General features: G+C 38.6%; 1 protein-coding gene, 1 long non-coding RNA gene and 1 pseudogene across 5 annotated transcripts; 1 reads left to right on the top strand and 2 right to left on the bottom strand.

Annotated features, from left to right (window-relative positions):
• Positions 1-7714: 7714 nt before the first annotated feature.
• On the bottom strand, positions 7715-9275 carry LOC142176460 (myricetin 3-O-methyltransferase 3-like; annotated as a pseudogene).
• A 3532-nt stretch (positions 9276-12807) lies between these two features.
• LOC107799027 (uncharacterized) lies at positions 12808-15711 on the top strand. The gene is made up of 3 exons (XR_001651050.2): positions 12808-13148; positions 14417-14480; positions 15355-15711. It is a non-coding gene; the product is annotated as an uncharacterized LOC107799027 (long non-coding RNA).
• On the bottom strand, positions 15273-20386 carry LOC107815462 (transcriptional corepressor LEUNIG_HOMOLOG-like). 4 transcript variants are annotated; one of them, XM_075244375.1, is made up of 5 exons: positions 19483-20384; positions 17581-17700; positions 16908-17016; positions 16594-16776; positions 15273-15428 (listed from the first exon to the last, which is right to left on the bottom strand). In XM_075244375.1, the coding sequence occupies exons 2-5, from the start codon at positions 17613-17615 to the stop codon at positions 15411-15413; spliced, it is 345 nt and encodes a 114-aa protein (XP_075100476.1). In that variant the 5' UTR covers positions 17616-17700; positions 19483-20384; the 3' UTR covers positions 15273-15410. The 4 variants fall into 4 exon arrangements, 1 of the variants encoding a protein (XP_075100476.1); XR_012705128.1 differs by lacking the exon at positions 15273-15428 and adding an exon at positions 16029-16305 and having other exon boundaries at positions 16908-17023; XR_012705129.1 differs by lacking the exon at positions 15273-15428 and having other exon boundaries at positions 16387-16776; positions 16908-17020; positions 19483-20386.
• Positions 20387-26846: the final 6460 nt, after the last annotated feature.

The raw sequence follows: 26846 nt of genomic DNA, 5'->3' as shown, positions 1-26846 counted from the left end.
TGTGGAGACTTAAGATATACCTGATATCGCATTCGCGGGCCTCAGAGTCACCTTCTGATATTTTCCTGCACTGTTGATTCTATTCTGGAACAATTGTATTTAGAGATTTTTCTAGTAAACTCTGTAGAGCTTGTGACTTGTACTACCGGTTTTGGAATTATAAGAAATTTCTATTTCATATCTAATACTTGTTGGTTGAGTCACCACTAATTCAGTAAGTGTTAGGTTTACCTAATCCCTAAAACTAGGTGCCATCAAGATATCCTACGGAGGGAAATTTGGGTCGTGACAAGTTGGTATCAGAGCTCTAGGTTCACGGGTGTTACAAGTCATAAGCAGGTTTAGTAGAGTTTTACGGATCGGTACGGAGACGTCTGTACTTATCTTCGAGAGGCTACGGAAACTATTAGTAAATTTCACTTCTTTTATTCCTTATCGTATACTGATTCATGCTTAAAGCATATATCTTATATTCATTTACATCCACCCGTGTATAACATTGCGCACTCGGTATCAGCTGTGTGCTGACGGTTTGTGATGCTGCAGATGGACTACAAGGGAGCCAGGGATGCTTAAACATCGCCTTAACATGTGGTCCCGATTGAAGACGCATATGTATTGAAAGATCACTCAGTGATTTACGTGGGAGTGCGGCAGATTCTGGAATCTGGTTAATGACTATGAGCTGTGAAGATTAGTATTATGGAACATTGGACGTTGTGTCCTATGGCATCACGCCAAGTGGGGGAGTCCACTGTAGATGAACATATTGCGGGGTCATGTGTTATATCAGTTCTATCCTAAGATGCATATATGTGATACTGAAAGGTTCCCCAAAAAAATATTGCACATGTTTAAGGCTTGAGATTTTGCAGGTGATAATGTTGGGACTTGTGGTATGCCTGCGTCCTTACCAATCCTATACTTCAGTACCAAAGGAGTTAGGGAAACAACTTCAAATTTGCAGAAGTTCTACTCAGCGTGAGCATGTCGGTTGCGGCAGTATAGGGTGCCTCAGCGGAAGTACGGTGGTTGATGAGTTTATGGGCTACGTGGTTCGTGCCAAGATTTGTCTGTACGGAGATTTACTTTTGGGATCGTTGTGTACAAATAGAGGAAAGTATTACCCCAAGGAAGAATCGAGGAATATGTGAAGAAATGGGTGAGCTCGGCATTGTTGGGTCAGCATAGCAAAGGAAGAAATTGGCCTTTGGAGGGACAATTCTCCACCGGTGTTTGTGGCAAGTCTATGAAGAGGACAGACCAGCCGATGCAACACCACCTACTTGGGCTCAATTTTTAGAAATATTTTTTAGGGAGTTTGTTCCCCAGACTCTACGGAATGTGTGGCGCACAAAGTTTGAATGGTTGCGTCAGGACACCATGACGGTGTCAAAATATGCCATCAAATTCAAAGAGTTAGCCCGTCATACTCCTACTTTGATTCCTACAGCAAGAGAGTGAGTTTACAGATTTATTGAAGGGCTCAGTTATGATCTTAGATTCTGTATGACTCGGGGGCTACAAGCTGATACTTCATTTCAGCAAGTGGTGGAAATTGCCAAGATGTTAGAACCTATTCGGGGTAAGGAAAAGGAAACTGAGGAGACCAAGCAAGTACAGTCTCTCAGGCAATAGTCACTCAGCTCAACCACTCGGCTCTCAGCCCTCAGCACTCACACTCAATGGGTACCGGCGCTTACTGGGGGCGTGTACACACTCCGGAGGGGCTCCTACAGCCCAAGCACTATAATCTGCACGGACAAATCACGTGCTGCACGGATAACTCACGTGCCATAATATAAATATCTGGATCCGCACGGCCAACTCACGTGCCGCATGGCCAACTCACGTGCTATAGTATAATATAAGGATCTGTACGGCCAACTCACGTGCTGCACGGACAACTCACGTGCTATAGTATCAATATCTCACAATCAGGCCCTCGGCCTCACTCAGTCATAATTCTCTCCAGTCTCTCGGGCTCTTAATAATCATGAAATTAGCCCAAACAATAATGATATGATGTATCAATAATAATAACAGAGACTGAGATAAAATGTGCAAGTAAAAACTGAGACGGAGTAAATATAGCATTTAGCAGACAATTCAACAAGTACACGACCTCTGTGGGTCCCAACAGTACTATCATAAAGCTCTAAGTATGATTTCTAACATGATTTATAGTCAAATTTTATCAACACATAGAGACCATATAGCTAACAATAAATTATTCAACTTTACACTTTCCCGGGACAGACCAAGTCACAATCCCCTCGGTGCACGCCCACACGCCCGTCACCTAGCATGTGCGTCACCTCCAAAATAATGACATGATACCAAAATCTAGGGTTTAATACCCTCAGGACCAGATTTAAAAATGTTACTTACTTCAAGCCGTGAAATTCTTATTCTGCAATGTCCTTTCCTTGTGAATTGGTCTCCAAACGCCTCGAATCTGGTCATAAATAATTCATTTCAGTCAATAAAATTCATTAAATTAATTCCATAAGAAAATAATGATTTACCATAAAAATCCAAAAATTAGCTCAAAAATTGCCCGTGGGGCCCACATCTTGGAACCTGACAAAAGTTACAAAATCCGAAAGCTCATTTCACCGCGAGTCTAACCATACTAATTTTACCAAAATCCGACATCAACTCGACCTCCAAATCATCAAATATTATTTCAAATCCCTAAGTTCAAAACCCCCGATTTACATCTCAAAAATATGTAATCTAGTCGGATTATTCGATGATAATTCAATATTATGGAGTAGAAATGATCACAAGGGACTTACCTCAAGTTTTCCCGTGTAAACCTTGCCCAAAATTGCCCAACCTGAGCTTGAAATGCCCAAAAATGGCAAAAGCTCGGAACCCCTCTGTTTATGTACTGCCCAGAGGTTTTCGCACCTGCAGCAACTTGGCCGCTTCTGCGCCAACCGCATGTGCAGAAAAAGTCCCGCATCTGCGCCTTTGCCCGCATCTGCGTGCCTATTTGCGCTCCTGCGCAAGCCGCTTCTGCGCATGTCCCTCCGCATCAGCGCTCACACAGGTGCGGAATTTCCCTTGTACCTGCAACCACTGCCCCACAGTCCATTTGCGCATCTGCGCTTGAAAGGCTCGCTTCTGCGAGCTCGCACCTGCGATGGAATTTCCGCAGGTGCGATTGCAACAGAGGGTAGAAACTTCAGCTATTTCTAAGTCTGAATTTGATCCGTTAACTATCCGAGACTCACCCAAGGTTGCCGGGACCTCAACCAAATGTACTAACAAGTCCTAAAACATCATACGAACTTAGTCGAGCCTTCAGATCACATCCAACAATACTAAAACACGAATCACACATAGATTCAAGCCTAATGAACTTTGAAATGTCCAATTTCTACAAACGACTTCGGAACCTATCAAATCACGTCCGATTGACCTCAAACCACCTTCGCTGCCGCAAGTTAAGATCCTTCTGTTTAAATAAATATTGTAGGCTCTGATGATCGGTATATACCTCACACTGGACACCGTACAAGTAATGCCGCCAAATTTTCAAGGCATGAACAATAGTTGCTAACTCAAGATCGTGGACTGGATAATTCTTCTCATGTACCTTTAACTGTCTGGACGCATAGGCAATCACCCTACCGTGTTGCATAAGTACTGCGACGAGACCAATCCGCGACGCGTCACAATACACAGTATAAGACTCTGAACCTGTAGGCAACACCAATACTAGAGCTGTAGTCAAAGCTGTCTTGAGCTTCTGAAAGATCTCTTCACATTCATCCGACCACCTGAACGGAGCACCTTTCTGGGTCAATTTAGTCATAGGCAATGCAACAGACAAGAAATCCTCCACGAAACGACGATAATAACCGGCGAAGCCGAGAAAACTCTGAATCTCAGTAACTGAGGATGGTCTGGGCCAATTCTGAACTGCCTCTATTTTCTTCGGATCCACCTTAATACTTTCACTGGACACTATATGTCCCAAGAATGCCATCGAACTAAGCCAGAACTCATACTTAGAGAATTTGGCATAAAGTTTCTCCTCTCTCATCCTCTGTAATACAATACCCAAGTATTGTGCATGCTCCTCCTGGCTACGTGAGTACACCATAATATCATAAATGAATACTACGACAAATAAATCAAGATATAGGCTGAAATACACAATTCATCAAATGCATAAATACTGTTGGGGCATTGGTTAGCCCAAAAGACATCACAAGAAATTCATAGTGGCCATAACGTGTCCTGAATGCCGTCTTTAGAATATCCGAATCCCGAATGTTTAATTGGTGATACCCAGACCTCAAATCAATTTTGGAGAACACCCTCGCTCCCTGAAGCTGGTCAAATAAATCATCAATACGCGACAATGGATATTTATTCTTGATTGTAACTTTGTTCAACTGCCTATAATCAATGCACATCCGCATAGTACCATCTTTTGTTTTCACAAACAGAATCGGTGCACCCCAAGGTGACACACTAGGCCTAATAAACCCCTTTTCAAGGAGCTCCTGAAGTTGCTCTTTCAATTCTTTTAACTCAGTTGGTGTCGTACGATACGGAGGAATAGAAATGGGTTGAGTGCCCTGCGCCAAGTCGATACCGAAATCAATATCCCTGTCGGGCGGCATACCCGGCAGGTCTATAGGAAATACATCCGAAAAGTCTCTCACTACCGGTACTGAATTAATAGTAGGAGTATCTACATCAACATCTCTCACAAAAGCCAAGTATGACAAACACCCCTTCCCAACCATACATTGGGCTTTCAAATAAGAAATTATCTTTCTAGGAACAAAATCTAGAGAACACCTCTACTCAACCTTTGGCAACCCCGGCATGGTCAACGTCACGATTTTTGCGTGAAAGTCCAGAATAGCGTGACATGGAGACAACCAATCCATACCCAGGATTACATCAAAATCAATCATACCGAGTAATAAAAGATCAACCCTAGTCTCCAGTTCCCCAATAGTTACCACACACGACCGATACACACGGTCCACAGTAATAATATCACCCACCGATGTAGATACACTAATATGTGAAACTAAGGACTCACAGGGCATATCCAGATAATGAGCAAAATACGATGATACATATGAATAAGTAGAACCAGGGTCAAATAATATAGAAGCCTCCCTGTGGCACACTGAAACAATACCTGTGATCACTGCATCTGAAGCAACAGCATCTGGCCCGGCAGGAAAAGCATAGAATTGGGCCTGACCGCCACCTGATCGGCCTCCCCCTCTTGGGCGACCCCTAGCTGCCTGACCCCCACCTCGAGTTGGTTAGGCGGGTGGTGTAATTGCTTGTTCTGGTGCCGTTGGTCGAGAACTCTGCTGTGGAGCCCCACTCAACAGCCTAGGACAATCTCTCTTGAAATGACCCAATTCTCCACACTCGAAACAACCCCTCCTCTGTCGGAACTGCTGCTCTTGATAACCCGAAGAATTACCTGTAGAAGCCTGAGAAGACGAGGCATGATGAGAACTCTGAGCTGGTAGTGCACTAAATGAAGACTGGCCTAAGTGAGCACTGTAAGAACCGTGGCTAGCTGATGCACCACGATGAACCGGACGACCCGCCTTAGCGTGTCTGTAAGAATGACCCCTACCACGGTAAAACTGACCCCCTGAAGGAACACCGCTAAAATCACCGGAACCACGAGGCCTCTTAGCCTCCCTTTCAATCCGTTCCTGGCTGCGAACCATCTCAATCTGATGAGCAATGTCAACAACCTCGTCGAAAGTAGCACTAGACACTCTCTCTCTAGTAATGAGTAATCGCAGCTGAAAAGTGAGGCCATCTATGAACCTCCCGATCCACTTTGCGACCATTATGCGGTCCGCAGAGTGATTCTGCGATCACATAGTGGTCGCAGAAAAGATCATTTTCTGACAAAATTTTCCTTTACACTTCGGTGCATTATTCAACCCAAAAAGTCTGAGCCACCAAAACTTAATTTCCTACTTAATTTGTAATAATTGATCTACCTCGGCACCACCAAAACTTAATTTCCTTAGCGAAATTTCTCCGAGGTCGTTACACAAAAGTTAGCATCCGGTCAACCTTTTCAACTTAAATTCTAAACCTTGGAACTAAGCGCTCTAAATCATTTCAAAACCTCACCAAACCAACTAAACCGATAAGTCATAAATTAATTGTAAGACATAATTTGAGCAGTAAATGGGGGAACGAGGTTATAATATTCAAAACGACCGGCCGGGTCGTTACAGCGGAAGGGCTTATGCGATCGTGGAGAACATTTTCTCAGCCTTACGCGATCACGTACTGCCTTATGCGATCGCATAGCACAAATGTCATGCCCAGCTTCTGCCTTCATTCCTTCTAACGCGAACGCGTCTTGGCCCTCGCGTTCACAGTGCTTTGCCTGCTACCACTGTGCGATCGCGGACCTTACTATACGATCGCATAGTTTAAATTTTCATCAGTGACACTAAGCCTTCGTGATCGCCGATGTAGCCACGCGATCGCATAGAAGAAAACCATATGACAGCTGAAGCTAAGTAAAAACCAGATTTTCTAAGTTCCAAACCATCCGTAGCCTATTTGAAATTCACCCGAGCCCTCGGGGCTCCAAATTAAACATGGACACAAGTCCAAAAACCTCATACGAACTCGTTCGCGCGATCGAAACACCAATTTAACACCTAGAATTACGAATAGGAGAAATGAGATTTTCAAGAAAACTTTAAAGTTTCTATTTTAACAACTGGACGTCCGAATCACATCAAACCAACTCTGTTTTTTCCCAATTTTGACAGACAAATCATAAATATAGTAATGGAGCTACACCGCATTCCGAAATCAAAATACAAACCCGGTATCAACAAAGTCAAATATTGGTCAATTCTTTAAAGTCATTAAGCCTTTAAACTTCAAAATTTCGACAATATGCGATAATTCGAGTTAGGGACCTCCGAATTCGATTCCGGGCATACGACCAAGTCCCAAATCACGATACGGACCTAAGAAAACTATCAAAATATTGATCTGGGTCTATTTGTTCAAAATATTGACCAAAGTCAATCCAATTGAGTTTTAAAGCTCTATTTCACATTTTAATCTATTTTTCACATAAAATTTTTTCGAAAAATGGTACGGACTGCGCATGCAAGTCGAGGAATGATGATGTTAGTTGAAAACCAAACCAACCCAGTCCATGTACACCCTTAACTTTAGTTGTCCAATATATTAAAGTCCCTCACTTTTGGACGGAAGTTATTTTTCTTTCAATTATTTAAACTTCTAACTCCATATCATTATTTTAGTCAACATCTAGACATTATTATCAATCTTTAACACTCAAAAATTTCATGAAAAAATTAATTATCCAATTTGATGACGTTATTATAAATCTTTTAAGGGGAATCTTAGTATCGATAGTTGGTTGGCAAGTCAAACTTTCACCTTGTTGGGGAGGTTTGATTCCGGTTCGTATAACTCCCTCCCTCATTTCTCTTCCCCTACTGATTAATAAACAGAATTAAAAAAAAGTTTATCAATCTTTAATAAATAGTGAGTACCTTTTAAAGAGATATATATTTTTACACTCCAACCAACAAAAATATTTTCTTTTGAACTATAACAAGTAAAAGATAATAATAAAAACAAATCCAAGATATTAGGATTCTCTTTATTCAATTAGGAACTTCAAGGACATCATGTTATACTTTTAACATCATAATATAATAATACAGCAAATACATAGACCAACTTTTTGTTCTATCAAGACTTATTACAGCAGAAATATTAAAGCCATTACTAAGTTAGGAGCGGAGCTAGAGATTGGTAACGGGTTTGGCCGAACCCTATAGCTTTAGTGCAAATCGTATATTTTTCTTAAGAAATTCATTAAATAGGTATAAATTCTTACTTTATAATCCAATAACATAAAAAGGCTAGAATCCCAATTCCAGTAACTTCAAATCCTAGCTCTGCCTCCGACTAAGTATAATAACTTAACATTTGTACAATTCCACGACCCAACAATAATATGCACGACATGCAATTTTGAGTGCAGAAAATCCAGCTTCTTTTGCTAAAGCTTCAAATTCTTGCTTTGTTCTTTCTTTCCCTCCATTAAACACAGTAATCATTAACTTATCAGTACCAAATGAATGCTTAGAGAGAAGATTAGTCTCTGGATATTCTGGCTGTATTTGTTCTATTACCACAACCTTACCATTTTCTGGCAAAGCTCCCCAACAATTCTTCAATAAATTACCTGCATGGTTAGGAGCATCTTTGATGACATGGGGTAGGTCAAAATTAATACCCTTGATATTAGGATACTTGGAAATTATAGAAGCTAATGATACCCCAAGTCCACCTCCCACATCTATGACCTCTTTTACTCCTTGGAAGCCAGTGTAAGACTCAAGAATTCTCTTCATTTCAATGGAAGAGATGTTTTGCATAGCTTTATTGAACACCATATTGAATCTACTATCTTTTCCATGGTATTCAAATGCATGCATTCCATGAGCCTTGTTGAATGGTATTTCACCCTCTAGAATTGCATCTTTCAAATGAATCCTTAACAAGAAGTCAAAATATATCCAATCAACATAGATCTCGAATCACAAATGAAACAAGGATTTAACTTAAATAGACTAACAATATACAAAAGCTTTACACAATCAATGTATTTTGTCTTCTTGTAGCAAGTATGTGACTTGATAGTACAAAATTCTTATACGTTAGTGTATAGAAGTTAAACTCAATGAACTAAATATGAGAAAATATTAAATTGTATCAGGAATTAACAGCTACTCGATCAGTCGCCAATAGTAAAAAGGAAGCAAAAGATGATCCGTCTTTATCGGATATTAAACTCTTGCTCAAAGGTGTCAAATTGTAAGATGTGTGAATTTTTCCATCATCATCCTTGGAAATGTTGGAAGTGAGAAAAGATTGGCTTGCAAGAAACCTTAGAATCCTTTCAAGAACAAGTGGGGCTTTAGGGTTTTTTGTGGGAAGTTGAGATGCAATATCATAGGAGGATAATTGACTATTTGCTTTTGCTATGATCTCAAACAAGCGAAGTTCTATGACAGCTTTCAAAACCATGTTAAGGATTAAACCAGTAGGAAGATGCATAGCCTTCATCATTGAATTTTCCTCTTCATTGGATATAACAATCTTATCCATGGATGAAGCCATGTTTACTTATATTGATAACAATAAGCTAATAATTCAAAGGCGTTCGGTCTGTTTTTTAAGCAAAAAATGGAGTAGTATATGAATTTTACTAACACATGTTCTTCATCCAATATATATATAGGGAGTGAAAGTAACCTTTTCCAGTTTCACCAGTTCCCTTCCTAACCTTTTCTGTTTCATCAATTCCATTCCCTTAATGAATTATCTGCCTAATCTTTTGACTAATAAGCCTAATATTAATGAAGGTATATAGGGAGGGGTCTGATTAGGTAGAAGTAACTTTATCTTGTTTTTTATAGGCTACTAATTGCTAACATGGAGTGATGTAAAAGTAGCACCGGCGATTCTCGTTTTTTATTGAGTTTTAATTTGACACGACGCACTAAACTCATCTTGAATAGCTAAGATTAGATGATAGCATTAGCTTTTAAAGATGAGATATTTCTTGTATTTTTGGTTGAATAAGTTTTTTCTTGTATATCTTGTACAATCAAACCTCTTTATAACAACCTCAATTGTTTCAGATTTTTTTGGCTGTTATAGCGAAATGCTGTTATAAAGAACATATAATATAATATAACATAAAAATTGATTCCATAAAAAATTTAACTTTTATAGTAAATGACTGTTATATAACGATGTTATAGAGAGATTTGACGTATTCGAAAAGAAACATCGATCACAAATTCTGATGAGAATATACATTTATTGTATAGAAGAGATATGTTATTCATTTATTGATTCATTCAATGCAAAGATTATAAAATACATTAGATTTTTGCTTAATATCATATCTTTAGGCGAGGTCATTACCGTCCTGTTGCCCCTAACCCTACAATTTTTCTTGCCAAACCCTCAGGTCTACACGTTTTACCTTCCCTTCCATATTTTACCGTGAACTTCCCTCCAATTTTGCTATAACCTAATTAAAAAACCCAATCTTTACTAACATTTACTCCTTTTAGTTGACATGTGAATTTTCAGTCACGCTGATACAACTTTACAAGCTTAAATATTCTATTTATTACACGACCATGAGCGTCTTTATTTTTCATTATTATTAATAAGACTAGAGCATGATATGTGCGTTTATTTGCTTATTTGTAGTAACTCTACATTAAAATAAAGGTATTATGAGCTAACCATGTATTAATTTATCTCTAGAGAACTTACTTAACTAGCAATTCCTTGCTTAGATGCTGCCTCACCAAGGGTGAAGATAGAAATAGATATAAAATGCATCACTGAGAAAAGATTTCATCTCCAAGAATTAAAAGTACGTCTTTGTTAATTGTTGTGATTCTCCCTATCCCCACCTCCCTTTTTTTTTAAAAAAAATTAATATCTTTTTAATGATCTTATTCATCACCTCTAATTGATTTTTAAAAAAGGCTGACCTCGTAAAATTCTAATTAAAAGAAGGTAATTCTTGAATTCTTTTCTAAATCGTCTTAGTTTTCATTAGTTCGACTATGAAGGGCTCGAAATCAGTCTTCTCAGGCATAGGACATGTTGCGGGGGATGGCATCTCGACACATTTGCCGCACACAGCATAAGCTGAAATTTATATCATGTTATTAGTTGTTGTTAATCACCAGAACAGATGCAGAAGTTGTTATGCTTCCCCTAGTACTACCGAAACATTTGCTCAGTGTGCTCAACTTGCTTTAAGCAAACCATAACTCTAATGTGACTAACAAACAGAAAAATGGATATTTCTTTGAGCAATACAGACTACAACATCAGTGCGGACTTTTTCCCTAAGCACCTGGAGCAGAAGTAAATGTCCACCGCTCTTATGGCAATGTTGCGGCTACTCCTTGTTTATTTCTGTTAAGATCGGGAACCCGGGTAATGTGGAATTTAACCAAACAACGGTATAATGACAATAATAAAGATAATGCAAGTTGATAACAACGACAATTAAAGCATATAAAGAGACACCAATTTAATGTGGTTCGGTCAGTGTGACCTACGTCCACAAGCGGAGGGGAGCAATTTTACTATACTAACAAGAGTACAAAAGAGAGTACAAAATTAGAGTAAACACTCTAATTAATCCCAAATACCCTAAGACAATAATCTCACAAGTTCACTCCAAAGAAAGAGTTCACACAAGTGATTCCCAACACTAACTCTCATACAAAACACTCTTAATAAAGGAGAAAAGGAAGATATAAGAAATGAAGACTCAAGTCTTGTTGGTGTGTTTAAAATGAACTAATGACCTTCCCTTTTATAGGCAAAAAAGTCTTGGCCTCTTACGCGTAAAAGAAGAGATACAACTTGTGTAAATGATGTCTACCACACAATGCAATATTTTTGGGTCACAAAGAATATTGCCAACAAAGTCTACACTTTGCAAAGATGCTTATGTTTATGTGAGATGGGCTCCATTAGTCAAAATATTAGCCATAATTACAAATCTCCACCTTGGCCTAATTTTGGCTGATATAGTAAGTTTGCTCCACCTTCTCCGCAAAAGTTCCAATGGGCATATGTCAAAATTTAATGCCATCAAAATTAGACAAGTTATCTGATACCGAAACTGTAGTAGGGCCTATAACAGTGGATCCCAATAAAGTATACAACGAACCAGATCTGTGTGGTTTCATGATCACAAGAGCCCCTTGAAAATTTTTTAAAACTCCACCTTCACCAGTGAATTTGCACCCAAGGGATTCTAAAGTGCCCAAAGAGATAGATTTTTCTTCAACTCAGGAACATATCTAACGTCGGTGAGAGTTCTCACCACACCATCGTGCATTCTGATCCGAATTGTACCTTTGCCAATAACGTTACAAGTAACATTGTTACCCATTTGGACAACTCCACCTTCAACTGAATCATATGTAGAAAATAAGTTTCTGCTAGGACACATGTGATATGAACAACCAGAATCTAAAATCTACTCATTGTTTAATCTGAAACTAGTTTCAGTTGCTAAAAATATAGTTCCCTCAATCTCATCAGTTACTACACTAGCTTCGGCGGTGTCAGTATTTTTGTGCTTATTTTTTATTTCTTTATGCGTTTCTTTATTTTTCATTTTATAGCTTTCAGAGATAATGTGATCTTTCTTATCACAATAACGACACTCTAAATTATTGTATCTAGATATGGAGTCGGATTTGCCCCTAACAAACAAGTCAACTTCCACTTGAGTTCCATTAGCTTCCCCAGTAATATCACTATCTATCTGTTCTTTTGATTTTAAGATATATTTAATATCCTTATGAGAGATATTATCCTTTGTATAAAGCATAGTATCTCTTATATGCTTAAAAGATGGGGGTAGAGGACAAAGCAGTAACACGGCTTGATACTCATCTTTAATTTCAGCATCTATATTACTCAAATCCATAAGAATGGAATCAAAGGTGTCAAGATGAGAGAGAATAGAGGTACCTTCACTACAACAAATTTGGCCTAAGACCACACTAATTTTAGACAACGCTGGGAAAGTGTTGCCAATAGTGTCTATGGGAACGCTTTAAAAGTGTAGCCTTTATTTTGAGCTTTTGGCCACGGAAGTTTAAGCTATGTTTTTAAAGTGTACTTTCTAAACGTAAAGGCAACGTGTTTTAAGGGTTGCCAAATCATAAAATATTTGGCAACACTTATTCACCTATATACAACGCTTTTAAAGTGTGCTATCTTTTTAATCACAAAAACAACACTTAACAAGTGTGCTCTAAAATAAAGAAAAAGATTTCATCAAAAATTTTCCTCAATTATTTCTTTCAGTAAATTTTTTCCCTATTTTGAAAGGGCAAAAGAAAGAACCATCGAAGTCTTCACCCTCTCTATAGACCCGTCAAAATCTCCATCTCCACCACTAAGCCGCTTGGTTCCACCTGTACCAAATCCAGCATCCCTGAAATTTTCTTCTTCATTGACCCAACATATGCGTCTAAGAAAGAGAAAATTTCAGCATTCAAAAGGTATAAATTATTTTATTTCTTTACATGTTCCTCTACAACGTTAATCCCTTTGATTCTTCTAGGTTTTTGCCAAAATTTCTCTTTATTAGGCTTTGTGGCTTCGATTGTTCTTTGTATTAGGGTTTTCAAGTGGTAAATCAACTAATTATTCCATGAGTGGGATTTGTTTTTAATTCACATTCCCCTAATTGAAGCCCAATTCACATCACCTAGAAGATTGAAGTACGTTACCCTTCCATGTAATTTTAAGCTTCTTCAAGAAGCAAAAGGGAACCATCAAAATTCAGTTAATTCATAGTCCATTTACTCACTAACTCTTTTGTTCTAATTTCTTGCATTTTGTTCTTGGGTTGTATTGTTAAAGGTCACTTGGTTCATAAAGGTTAGTAGGTTCCTCTTATTTTGCATTTTTTCTCAATTGGGTTTCTTAAAGTTTCTATCTTTTGATGTTCTTTATCTAAATTTGCATCCATGATAATTTGCTTCGCTTATTGCTGCATTGTTTATACAGAAAGTGAGTTTCTTTCTCTTGTTATGTATTTTTCTCAATTGGGTTTCTTAATATTACTCGCAGTTTGTATCAATTGATCATTTGTTTCACTTATGGCTGCGTTGTTTATGCAATCTTCTTTTTTTCCATTAGTTACAGAAAGTGGGTTATACAATTTTTCTCAATTGGGTTTCTTAAAGTTTGTACCTTTTTGAGATTTTGATCCAAATTTGCATCAATTGATTATTTGTTAGTTATCAAGGGAAAAATAGGTGAGATTTTGAGAAAATAAATCGGGCATAAACTTGTTTGATCAACTATTCTTCACTCTCTATAGGAGGAGCAGGGATGGTGCTACAATACAATTATTTAATAAAGTTGTAACTTATGTTGTATGTTTATTTAGGTTTTCTTCTTCAAAGAGTATCAAATTTTAGGCTAGGAGTTGTGTTCTGAGATTGTTCGACTAGTTATCTGCTAATTGAGTGTCTTTAATTCACTGAGTCAGGTAAATAAGATGCTCTTATATGGGCATTGAAAGGTTGTCATTGACATTTTACAGTAAATTTAAACATATTTGATAAACAGATTTAAAAAAGGAGTCTTGGACAAAAAACATGAATAATACCTAAAGATAGTACACAATACTAATTTGGAGATGTCTATTTTTGAAATTGTCAATTGGTAATGAAGAGGAGTTATTAGCCCATGTTTTCCTTTACTTCCTTGATTTTTGTCTTCCATGGCGTCTCATCATTGTCTAATTACCGAAATGCAGTGCACTTATATTTCATCTTCTTGTGGACTAGCAAACATTGAGCAAGCATACAGATATTGAGCAGGTATTTCGGATTTCTGAAAAGCATATTTGCATTTTTTGTATTTTTGCACTGTGTTTCAGCATTTCAGTACATCGTTTCTGTGTTTCTGCAGTTTCGGCATTCCTGCACTGCGTTTCTGCATTTTCTGCTCTTTGCACGGCGCTTTCTGCATTTTTTCACAACATTTCGGCATTTTCTGAATTTTTGCAGTGTTTCAGCATTTCTGCACAATGTTTCTACATTTCTGCAATTTTTGCACATTATTTTTGGGTTTCTGCACAGTTTCTGAAATTTCTGCATTTCTGGACAGTATTTTTGCATTTATGCAGAATTTCTGCATTTTCTGCATTTCTGCACAGCGTTTCGGTAATTTTTGCATTTTTGCACAGTATTTTTGCGTTTTTGCACAATTTTTCCTCATTTTCTGTATTTCTACACAGCGTTTCAGAAATTTCTGTATATCTGGACAGTGTTTTTTGCGTTTCTTCGAAGTTTTTCTGCATTTTCTGCATTTCTGCACAGCGTTTCAGCAATGTTTGCATTTCTGCAGTGTTTTTGCATTTCTGCACAGTTTTACTGCATTTCTGCACAGCGTTTCGGCAATTTCTGCGATTCTGCACAGTGTTTCTGCATTTCCTATGCAGCATTTCGGTATTTCTGCATAGTATTTCTGTATTTTCTGAAAAGTGTATTTTATGCACATTATTTCTGAGTTTCTGTGCTGCATTTCAGAAATTTCTACATTTTGGGACAGTATTTTTTGCGTTTCTGCATAGTTTTTCTGCATTTTCTATATTTCTGCATAATATTTCGGCAATTTTTGCGCGTGGCATTGGTAATGTTTATTCGACACTTTGTTAAAAATATGACTTTCATTTCTTTACATCGGATGAAGCATTTAGTGCAGTGTTTGGAAAGGAGCAGCCTGGTCGAATACGATGGTATGGTAGATCAGTGACAACAAGTACTCTGAAAAAAGATGAGAAAATCAGCAAGCTCCAATAAAAGCATAACAATGAAGTCTCTACTTTGAAAGAAGAAATGCAAGAAATGAGAGAAGAAATGTAAGAATTGAGGCAATTGCGTCATTGCTTTAATCTATTGGTGCAAAACAACCCTGGACTAAATGTTCAAGATATACCAGCATTTTTCATTATTATTAATAAGACTAGAGCATGATATGTGCGTTTATTTGCTTATTTGTAGTAACTCTACATTAAAATAAAGGTATTATGAGCTAACCATGTATTAATTTATCTCTAGAGAATTTACTTAACTAGCAATTCCTTGCTTAGATGCTGCCTCACCAAGGGTGAAGATAGAAATAGATATAAAATGCATCACTGAGAAAAGATTTCATCTCCAAGAATTAAAAGCACGTCTTTGTTAATTGTTGTGATTCTCCCTATCCCCACCTCCCTTTTTTTTTTTTTTAAATTAATATCTTTTTAATGATCTTATTCATCACCTCTAATTGATTTTTAAAAAAGGCTGACCTCGTAAAATTCTAATTAAAAGAAGGTAATTCTTGAATTCTTTTCTAAATCGTCTTAGTTTCAGCACACAGCATAAGCTGAAATTTATATCATGTTATTAGTTGTTGTTAATCACCAGAACAGCTGCAGAAGTTGTTATGCTTCCCCTAGTACTACCGAAACATTTGCTCAGTGTGCTCAACTTGCTTTAAGCAAACCATAACTCGAATGTGACTAACAAACAGAAAAATGGATATTTCTTTGAGCAATACAGACTACAACATCAGTGCGGACTTTTTCCCTAAGCACCTGGAGCAGAAGTAAATGTCCACCGCTCTTATGGCAATGTTGCGGCTACTCCTTGTTTATTTCTGTTAAGATCGGAAACCCGGGTAGTGTGGAATTTAACCAAACAACGGTATAATGACAATAATAAAGACAATGCAAGTTGATAACAACGACAATTAAAGCATATAAAGAGACACCAATTTAATGTGGTTCGGTCAGTGTGACCTACGTCCACAAGCGGAGATGAGCAATTTTAAAGGAGATTTGTTTGGGTATTCTTTCAACAGATGTACTGGATGAAAATAGGCTAACTAAATGGACATTTTACAGAAATGATAGAAGTAGAATTGGCAAAAGAAAGCAATAATTACCCTCATTCCTCCAATCACCAATAGAGCTGAACAGCTAGGATGAAAGACACAAGAGTGGAACTGATTCTCATGGATGCAATCACCGGTGGTCAATGACCAAACTTTAACGGACTCCTCACTTACTGATGCCAGTAGATCACCATTGAGATCCCAACAAAGGTAGTTCACCACTCCAGAATGTCCCTGTAAACACATTTACTTTGGGATGTGAGGCATGCGGCTGGAATATCCAGAAAATACAAAAGTGCCAGAAACATAAATTGATCGAGTAACAGTCAATTTAATCCACCAAAAGAGGGAAGGTAACGATGAACCTGGAAAGACTGTAGTTGCCTGTCATTTTCGACGTCAAAGATTGAAACCATCTTATCTGATGCGGCAGCCAGCTGATGACCAGTTATGGGCTGGAATCTCACTTGTGCACTGCCTCCTTGCAACAAATAGAAAGAGGAGACAAATTGAAGATAGTTCAATGCAAAATTATCACCTATAGATAATCGAACGAGGTGCGGCATTTGTCGACGTTGTTAACTTTAAGGCAACGTATCCTTGGTTGAACATTTGGAGAAATAGAAATAAACTTCATGCATTTGTGCTTTGTTCATACACTTGGAGAAATTTACATATATTTTTTTGTTGTCGTTGGCTGGTTGTCACTACCCAAATTTTCCTCCGTAGGATGTCATGATGACACCTAGTTTTAAAGACTAGGTAAGCCTAACCCTTACTGAATTAGAGATGACTCAACCAAAAAGTATTAAATATGAAATAGAAATTTCCTACAATCCCAAAACCGGTAGTACAAGTCACAAGCTCTACAGAGTTTACTAGAAAAATCTCTAAATACAACTGTTCTAGAATAGAATCAACAGTGCAGGAAAATATCAGAAGGTGACTCTGAGGCCTGCTAACGCGACAGCAGGTATACCTTAAGTCTCCACAACAATGCCTAATCAATTAGCAAGATTATCAACAACTCTGAGGTACCTGAATTTGCACAAAAATGTGTAGAATAGTAGCATGAGTACACCACAACGGTAAGTATCAAGCTTAATCTCGGTAGACTAGTGACGAGGCGAGGTCAAGACACCGACCGGACATGTAAACCTGTACAAAAGGCAACATAAAACTAATAAGGAAAGAATATCAATGTAAGGCCAATAACGGGAGAATTTACAATTCAAATCAACAATGAGAACACGGATAGCAACGAGAAAACAATCGAGTAATTAAGCAACAATATAGTGAGAGTACAAATGACATATGAATGAGTTCAAGTAAGGAATCATATGACAAATCAATCAATTAAATTATTTATGATGCATGTATTTCAACATAAATTATCCGAGCTATCACTCCTCGAAATCTCAACTCATGATTCACAACTCCCAATTCTTACACACGTGGCATCTTGTACCCATACCTTCCGAATCACTTTTGCACGGCAAAATCCTGGTGCTACCATGTGTATAATTTCCGTATCAATATCAACCAAGACGACCAATGAATAATTTAAACACAATTAAATACAATTTTCAAATTAAATACAGCGAAGCATCATGAGTCATTAAGCCAATTTAGGATTTAAATAAGATAAAATAGTGGAGAGGTTGTACAAATAGAAAATTAATTGAGTTTAGTTTAGAAGTATATGAGATCCGAGAAAATATTGTATTTATACAAAATAAGACATTCAACCAAGTTTTAACGAGATAAATATGAGATTTATTAAAGTAAAACGAAATAATAATTTTTCACACAAATTACACGACAATAGGATAATGAGAAGGTTGAGATATCAATTAGAGTAAAAATATAATCACCATTTAATTTAGTAAATCTCCGAATAAGATATGAATTTTATTTTTGAAAGACACACAAGGAGAACAACTTGAAAATTCTTTCATTTACCTCTGCTATATTCTCAGCAACTTAACATATCACACAGGCTGCACGACTCGCATAAGGAGTCAATATTGTTCCATTTTTAATATATTGACAGTTAAATGATCAAAATACAATGAAGTGATTTAAGAAACCACAGTAACCGTTCTAACATGAAATATATCATGAGAATCACAATCAGAATTAACCTTAATATCACAATAATTTCATATCTGTACATTTGGTGCAGCGTGCAACCCCATCCCATACAATATTAATCATATATGTTGCGGCATGCAACACGATCTCACACAATAATAATCATATCTGTTGCGGCATGCAACGCGATTCCTCACAATAATAAATCATATTTGTTGCGGCGTGCAACCCGATTCCTTACAATAATAAATTATATCTGTTGCGACGTGTAACCCGATCCCTTACAATAATAAATCATATTTGTTGCGGCGTGCAACCCGATCCTCAAGCAACACAAATTAGGCAACCAATTTACAACCAACTAGGGTATATCACAAAATCAAAAGGAATAACGAGGCTACACAAAGAAGTCACAACTAATGAAAAAGGCTACACGATAGCTCACGAAATCAAATAGAAAGGAAATGACAATCCATAAGCCAAGGCACAATTTTTGAGAATCAATTGACAATTAAGGCATGTAGCAGGTAAAGCATGAATTCAACGAGTGATTACAATTAACAATTAGCATATAAGGTTGAACTTGACAACAAGGATGGAACATGTGCTAACAATTTCAAGTAAAGCACGAACAAACAATTTTAACAACAAAAGATATAATCATGAAACGATATTTACAATCAATTGTATAAAGGAGCCTAACGGTCTAAACCTGTCAAATACCACATATAGGTCATGTACCCACTCGTCACCTCGCGTACACGGCCTTTACATGACACGAATGACACAATCATCTCAAATCCTAAGGGGTAATTTCTCCCATACAAAGTTAGACAAGATACTTACCTTAACGAAGTTAGGTCGATATTCCAAAATATCTTTCTTGTACAAAATGACCTTCGAACGGCTCCAATCTTTATTGCCGAATCTGAATTTTAAAGATTTGCAATTCAACAAACGGCCAAACACCAGCGACCATGACCGAAAACTAGCGACGACGAACTCGACCTCAACTCTCTTTGTGGTGGTTTAAGGTCTGATTGGCGATGGTTCTTGGACTAATTTATAGCTGAGATTAAGCTCTGGTTTTTCAATTTTTTGGAGCTGGTTTTACTGTGTTCTTGAGGCTGTTTTGTGGTGTCTTAGATCTGATTTTCGAGACTGTTGTTTTGGATGGTTTTGCAGCTATTTTTGAGGTGGAGATGCTGCGTTTTTAAGGTTGAAGAGAGCGGGTATAGTGGCTGGTTTTAGGGCTGTTTTTGGGTGGTTTTCGGGGCTGTAATTTTGATGGTTTTGAGGCTGTAAATTGGTGGTTTTGGGGCCTAATTTCAGCAGGTTTTGGGGAGGTTTCTGGGCTGGAATTTGGGGTGTCTTGGAGCTGATTTTCGCAGCTATTTTCTGGTCTTTGGTGGTGGTTTAATGGAGGTTTTATGGCTGAACTTTCATGGCCGTTTGGGGCTAGATTTGGGGTATTTTTCAGCTCATTTTTTGAGTGATTCTGTGGGTAATATTTACTTGAATTTAAGGATGTTTTGTGACTGTGTAATAGAGGTTTTATGGCTGAATCTCTGATCATTTTTAGAAGTTTCAAGAGGTGGTATTAATGAAGGTTTTCAGGTGGGTTTCATGGAGGAAGAGGGTGGCTCTCATGGCTGAACTAAAGATAAGAAGAAGGATTTTTGGGCTTTTGCTGGCAGCCTTTTTGGACCTCTAGCTCTAAGGTTTTTTTTTTGCCCTTCACTGTTTTTCGTATTCTCTTTCTCTTTTGTGTTTTGTTTTTCCAAGTTTGATCCTGAATCGTTCGAAAACCAAACTCGACCACACATGCAAGTTATAATACACATTACGAAGTTGTTCGAGATCTTAAGCCGCTGAACGGAATGCTAATTCTCAAAATGACATGTCGGGTCGTTACATTCTCCACCTCTTAAACAAACGTTCGTCCTCGAACGTGCTAAGAATTATTCTGAGGTTATCAAATTGCTGATTTTACTCTTACACATATACTCGCGGGTGATCCCATGTCTCCCCAATTATCATAAGTCCGGTACTACTATCTCCATTAAGATTATTTCTCATGTCTACCCTTATAGACCTTGGAACCAATTTCTTACACTCCAAACATTTTCAAAAGGTCTGATTTTCATATCGACACACAGTATTAGCCTCAACTGGATGCAGCAACTCGTGCCTACACTCGCACGGTACAACAACATAACTTACCGCAATGTGCATATGCCCATAATCACATCTCTGGTCATAATAGTTGTTCATAACCGATTATAGCATCGTCATTTAACTTCATGTTAACAAAAACCTCATTTCAAACCTTCACAATACTGACAACGAGACATAGGGCATGAAGACCTCATAATTATTTACCTGAATTAACGAGTCACACTTAACGTCACCTAGGCACCAACCTCGTAGGGTAAAACTCAATAATTACAACATGAATATGGCAAATTATGCACAGAGAAACACATATAAGAATGATCAAATAAGCCTAGCACGCGTGACTCCCTATAAGTAATATAGTACAAATTTAATTTCACAAGAGAGAATTTAAACACATAAATTTTTATCACAAGGATCTCATCCTGATTTAACTTCCACCGTGGCACGTAGCCCGATTTAAATATATCAAATCATATTAAAATGCGAGGATTCCATCCTCAGCTCTGTTTGTTGTTGCACTTGGTTGCTATCTGTCATTGTTGTGAAATATCTAAAAGAATTTATATCCGAATTACTTGAAATTGAACTGTATAAAATTGATTTGACTTAAACTGCCGGATTTGAAAGTATGTCTATTCTTTGCTGGAACTACTGAAAGCGAACTATGACTGTGTAGCTCGTCATTATCTTCAGTTCCTTAGTTATTATTGTTACTTGCTGAGTTGGTTGTACTCATACTACACCCTGCACTTCATGTGTAGATCCAGGTGTTCCCGGACATACCGGGTGTTGATTCTTCTATACAACTGATTTTTCGGAGATTCAGAGGTAGCTGCCGTGTTTCGCAGACCTTGTCTCTCCTTCCCTATCTCTATATTACTGTATTTCGGTCTTAGACTATTATAGACCGTATTTTCCAGACTTGTACCCATAGTAGATGCTCATGTACTCAGTGACACCAGGTTTTGGGAGTATTGTATTAGAGTTTTCTAGATTTTGGTATTTTATTAAACATTACGTTTTTAAATTGAAACGAAATCGTGGGTTATTGATGTTGTCGGCTTGCCTAGTACTGAGATAGGCGCCATCACGACAGGTTAAGATTTTGGGTCGTGACAAGTTGGTATCAGAGCCGAATCGAGTTTTGGCTTGTATGGTTTCTCGATCTTCTTTATATGATCGCATCAGAGAGCGCCAATACGATGATCCCCATCTGCTTGTCCTTAAGGACACGGTTCAGCACGGGATACCAAGGAAGTCACTATTGCAGATGACAGTGTATTACGGATGTAGGGTAGGCTATGTGTGCCTAATGTAGATGGTTTGCGTGAGTTGATTCTCCAAGAAGCTCACAGTTCGCAGTACTCTATTCATCCAGGTGCCGCGAAGATGTATCAGGATTTGAGGCAGCATTATTGGTGGAGGCGAATGAAGAAAGATATAGTTGGGTTCGTAGCTCGGTGTTTAAATTGTCAAAAGGTAAAGTACGAGCATCAGAGACCGGGAGGATTGCTACAGAGACTTGAAATTCCGGAGTAGAAATGGGAGCGTATTACCATGGACTTTGTAGTTGGGCTCCCCCGGACCTTGAGAAATTTTGATGCTGTTTGGGTGATTGTAGATCGGCTAACCAAATCTACGCATTTTATTCCAGTTGGTACTAATTATTCTTCGGAGCGGTTGGCTGGGATTTATATTCGCGAGATTATTCGCCTACACGGCGTGCCGGTGTCCATTATTTCAGATCGGGGTACGTAGTTTACCTCACAGTTTTGGAGGGTAGTGCAGCGAGAATTGGGCACACAGGTTCAGTTGAGTACAATATTTCACCCTCAGATGGACGGACAGTCCGAGCGCACTATTCAGATATTGGAGGATATGCTACGTGCTTGTGTCATTGATTTTGGGGGGTCTTGGGATCAATTTTTGCCACTCGCGGAGTTTGCTTACAATAATAGCTACCAGTCAAGCATTCAGATGGCTCCGTATGAAGCTTTATATGGGAGACGGTGTCGGTCTCCAGTGGGTTGGTTTGATCCGGGTGAGGTTAGACTGTTGGGTACTGACTTAGTTCAGGATGCTTTAGAGAAGGTTAAAGTAATTAAGGAATGGCTTCGCACGGCACAGTCTAGACAGAAGAGTTATATCGACAGGAAGGTTCGTGATGTTCGTCACATGGTTGGGGAAAAGGTTCTGCTCAAGATTTCATCCATGAAGGGTGTGTTGACGTTCGGGAAAAAGGGAAAGTTGAGCCCTCGGTATATTGGACCTTTTGAGATACTTAAGAAAATTGGGGAGGTGGTTTATGAACTTGCTTTGCCACCTAGTCTATCAGGTGTTCATCCAGTGTTCCATGTATCCATGCTCCTAAAGTATGTCGTGGATCCGTCTCACATTCTCAATTTCAGTACAGTACAACTGGACGATAATTTGACTTATGATGTGGAGCCGGTGGCTATTTTAGGCCGACAAGTTCGAAAGCTGAGGTCAAAGAACATAGCATCAGTGAAGGTGCAGTGGAGAGGCCAGCCAGTCAGAGAAGCTACTTGGGTGACTGAGCAGGAGATGCGGAACAAATATCCACACTTATTTGAGACTCTAGGTATTATTTTAAACCCGTTCGAGGATGAACATTTGTTTAAGAGGGGGGGAATGTAACGACCCGGCCGGTCGTTTTGAATATTATAACCTCGTTCCCCCATTTACTGCTCAAATTATGTATTGCAATTGATTTATGACTTATCAGGTTAGTTGGTTCGGGTCCGGAAAGAATTCGGATTGAAATAAGACACTTAGTCTCATAATTGAAAATTTAAGTTAGAAAAATGGACCAGATATGGACCTATATGTAAACGACCTTGGATTTGAATTTTGATGATTCCAATAGCTCCGTATGGTGATTTTGGGCTTAGGAGCGTGTCCGGAATATTATTTGGAGGTCCATAGTGGAATTAGGCTTGAAATGCCGAAAGTTGAATTTTTGGGAAGTTTGACTGGGGGATTGACTTTTTGATATCAGGGTCGAAATCCAATTCTAAAATTTGAATACCTCTGTTATGTCATTTATGACTTGTGTGCAAAATTTGAGGTCAATCGCACGTGATTTGATTGGTTCCGAAGTCGTTTGTAGAAATTGAAAATTTCAAAGTTCATTAGGCTTGAATCTATGTGTGATTCGTGTTTTAGTGTTGTTAGATGTGATTTAAGGGCTCGATTAAGTTCGTATGATGTTTTAGGACATGTTGGTACATTTGGTTGAGGTCCCGGGGGCCTCGGGTGAGTCTCGGATGGTTAACAGATCAAATTCGGACTTAGAAGAAATAGCTGAAGTTTCTGCACTCTGTTGCAATCGCACCTGCGGAAATTCCATCGCAGGTGCGGGCTCGCAGAAGTGAGCCTGTCAAGCGCAGATGCGCAAATGGACTGTGGGGCAGTGGTCGCAGGCACGAGGGAAATTCCGCACCTGCGTGAGCGCTGATGCAGAGGGACGCGCGCAGAAGCGGCTTGCGCAGGAGCGCAAATAGGCACGCAGATGCGGGCAAAGGCGCAGATGCGAGACTTTTTCCGCACATGCGGTTGGCGCAGAAGCGGCCAAGTTGCCGCAGGTGCGAAAACCTCTGGGCAGTACATAAACAGAGGGGTTCCGAGCTTTTGCCATTTTTGGGCATTTCAAGCTCGGGCTGGGCGATTTTGAGCAAGGTTTTCACGGGAAAACTTGAGGTAAGTCCCTTGTGATCATTTCTACTCCATAATATTGAATTATCATCGAATAATCCGACTAGATTACATATTTTTGAGGTGTAAATCGGGGGTTTTGAACTTAGAGATTTGAAATAAGATTTGATGATTTGGAGGTCGAGTTGATGTAGGATTTTTATAAAATTAGTATGGTTAGACTCGTGGTGGAATGAGCTTTCGAATTTTGTAACTTTTGTCGGGTTCCGAGATGTGGGCCCCACGTGCGACTTTTGAGCTAATTTTCAAATTTTTATGGAAAATCTTTATTTTCTTATGGACTTAATTCCAATGAATTTTATTGATTGACACGAATTATTATGACCAGATTCGAGGCATTTGGAGACCAATTCACGAGGAAAGGACATTGCAGAATAAGAATTTCACGGCTTGAAGGAAGTAACAGTTTTAAATCTGGTCCTGAGGGTATTAAACCTCGGATTTTGGTATCATGTGATTATTTTGGAGGTGACGCACATGCTAGGTGACGGGCGTGTGGGCGTGCACCGAGGGGATTGTGACTTGGTCCGTCCCGGGAAGCTGTAAAGTTGAATAATTTGTTGTTAGCTATATGCTCTCTATGTGTTCATAAAATTTGACTGTAAATCATGTTAGAAATCATGCTTAGGCTATGTGATAGTACTGTTGGGACCTACAGAGGTCGTGTACTTGTTGAATTGCCTGCTAAATGCTATATTTACTCAGTCTCAATTTTTACTTGCACATTGTATCTCAGTCTCTATTATTGTTATTGATACATCATATCATTATTGTTTGGGCTGATTTCATGATTATTAAGAGCCCGAGAGACTGGAGAGATTTATAACTGAGTGAGGCCGAGGGCCTGATTGTGAGACATTGATACTATAGCACGTGAGTTGTTCGTGCAGCACGTGAGTTGGCCGTACAGATCCTTATATTATACTATAGCACGTGAGTTGGCCGTGCAGCACGTGAGTTGGTTGTGCGGATCCTTATATTATACTATAGCACGTGAGTTGTCCGTGCGGCACGTGAGTTGGCCGTACAGATCCAGATATTTATATTACGGCACGTGAGTTGTCCATGCAGATTATAGCGCTTGGGCTGTAGGAGCCCCTCCGGAGTCTGTACACACCCCCAGTGAGCGCGGGTACCCATTGAGTATGAGTGCTGAGGGCTGAGAGCCGAGTGGTTGAGCTGAACGACTGTTGCCTGAGAGGCTGTACATGCTTTGCATTTGTTGTTGCACTTGGTTGCTATCTGTCATTATTGTAAAATATCTGAAAGAATTTATATCCGGATTACTTGAAATTGAATTGTATAAAATTGATTTAACTTAAACTGCCGGATTTGAAAGCATGTCTATTCTTTGCTGGAACTACTGAAAGTGAACTATGACTGTGTAGCTCGTCATTATCTTCAGTTCCTTAGTTATTATTGTTACTTGCTGAGTTGGTTGTACTCATACTACACCCTGCACTTCGTGTGTAGATCCAGGTGTTCCCAGACATAGCGGGTGTTGATTCTTCCGTACAACTGATTTTCCAGAGATTCAGAGGTAGCTGCCGTGTTTCGCAGACCTTGTCTCTCCTTCCCTATCTCTGTATTACTGTATTTCGGTCTTAGACTATTATAGACCGTATTTTTCAGACTTGTACCCATATTAGATGCTCATGTACTCAGTGACACCAGGTTTTGGGAGTATTGTATCATATTTTGCTAGATTTTGGTATTGCATTAAACGTTACGCTTTTAAATTGAAACGAAATCATGGGTTATTGATGTTGTCGGCTTACCTAGTACTGAGATAGGCGCCATCACGACAGGTTAGAATTTTGGGTCGTGACATCTGCATTCGCGAAGAGAAAAAGCGGGGCAGCCTAAAAAAATGTGCTTCGCGATCGCATGGGGTAAAAACCTGAGCAAACAGAACTAAGTTTTGTAAATGGGATTTCGACCCATTTTCTACCATTTTCGATTTTGAGCTCGGGTAAGACGATTTTTGGGCGATTTTCGCGGGGAAACATTGGAGTAAGTGTTCCTTACCCTATATTTGATTATATTTCATGATTCCATACTCATTTACATTATGAATCTGTGAATTTATGTAAGAAAAATTAGATTTTCATAAAAACATCCAAAAATGTAAAATTACGATTTGAAGGTCAATCCGGTGTCGAAATTGGATAATTTTTATATGGTTGAACTCGTATCGGAACGGGTGTTCGAATTTTATGAGCTTTTCCGGGATTCGAGACGTGAGTCCCACTATTGATTTTTTAGATGAATTTTGAATTTTTAATACAGAATTTAGT

This window comes from Nicotiana tabacum, chromosome 22 (genome assembly GCF_000715075.1).
Source record: "Nicotiana tabacum cultivar K326 chromosome 22, ASM71507v2, whole genome shotgun sequence".
Taxonomy (NCBI): domain Eukaryota; kingdom Viridiplantae; phylum Streptophyta; class Magnoliopsida; order Solanales; family Solanaceae; genus Nicotiana; species Nicotiana tabacum.
Note: the sequence above shows the minus strand (reverse complement) of the source record. Positions and strands in the feature narration are given on the sequence as shown.

Bases quoted from the DNA above. Each gene is read 5' to 3' on its own strand.
- LOC107815462 (XM_075244375.1), bottom strand. From the start codon at position 17,615: ATGCTACTATTCTACACATTTTTGTGCAAATTCAG. The intron at 17,017-17,580 runs GTACCTCAGAGT...GCAAGGAGGCAG, and splicing joins ACATTTTTGTGCAAATTCAG to TGCACAAGTGAGATTCCAGC. The intron at 16,777-16,907 runs GTTCATCGTTAC...ATGTGTTTACAG, and splicing joins GGCAACTACAGTCTTTCCAG to GGACATTCTGGAGTGGTGAA.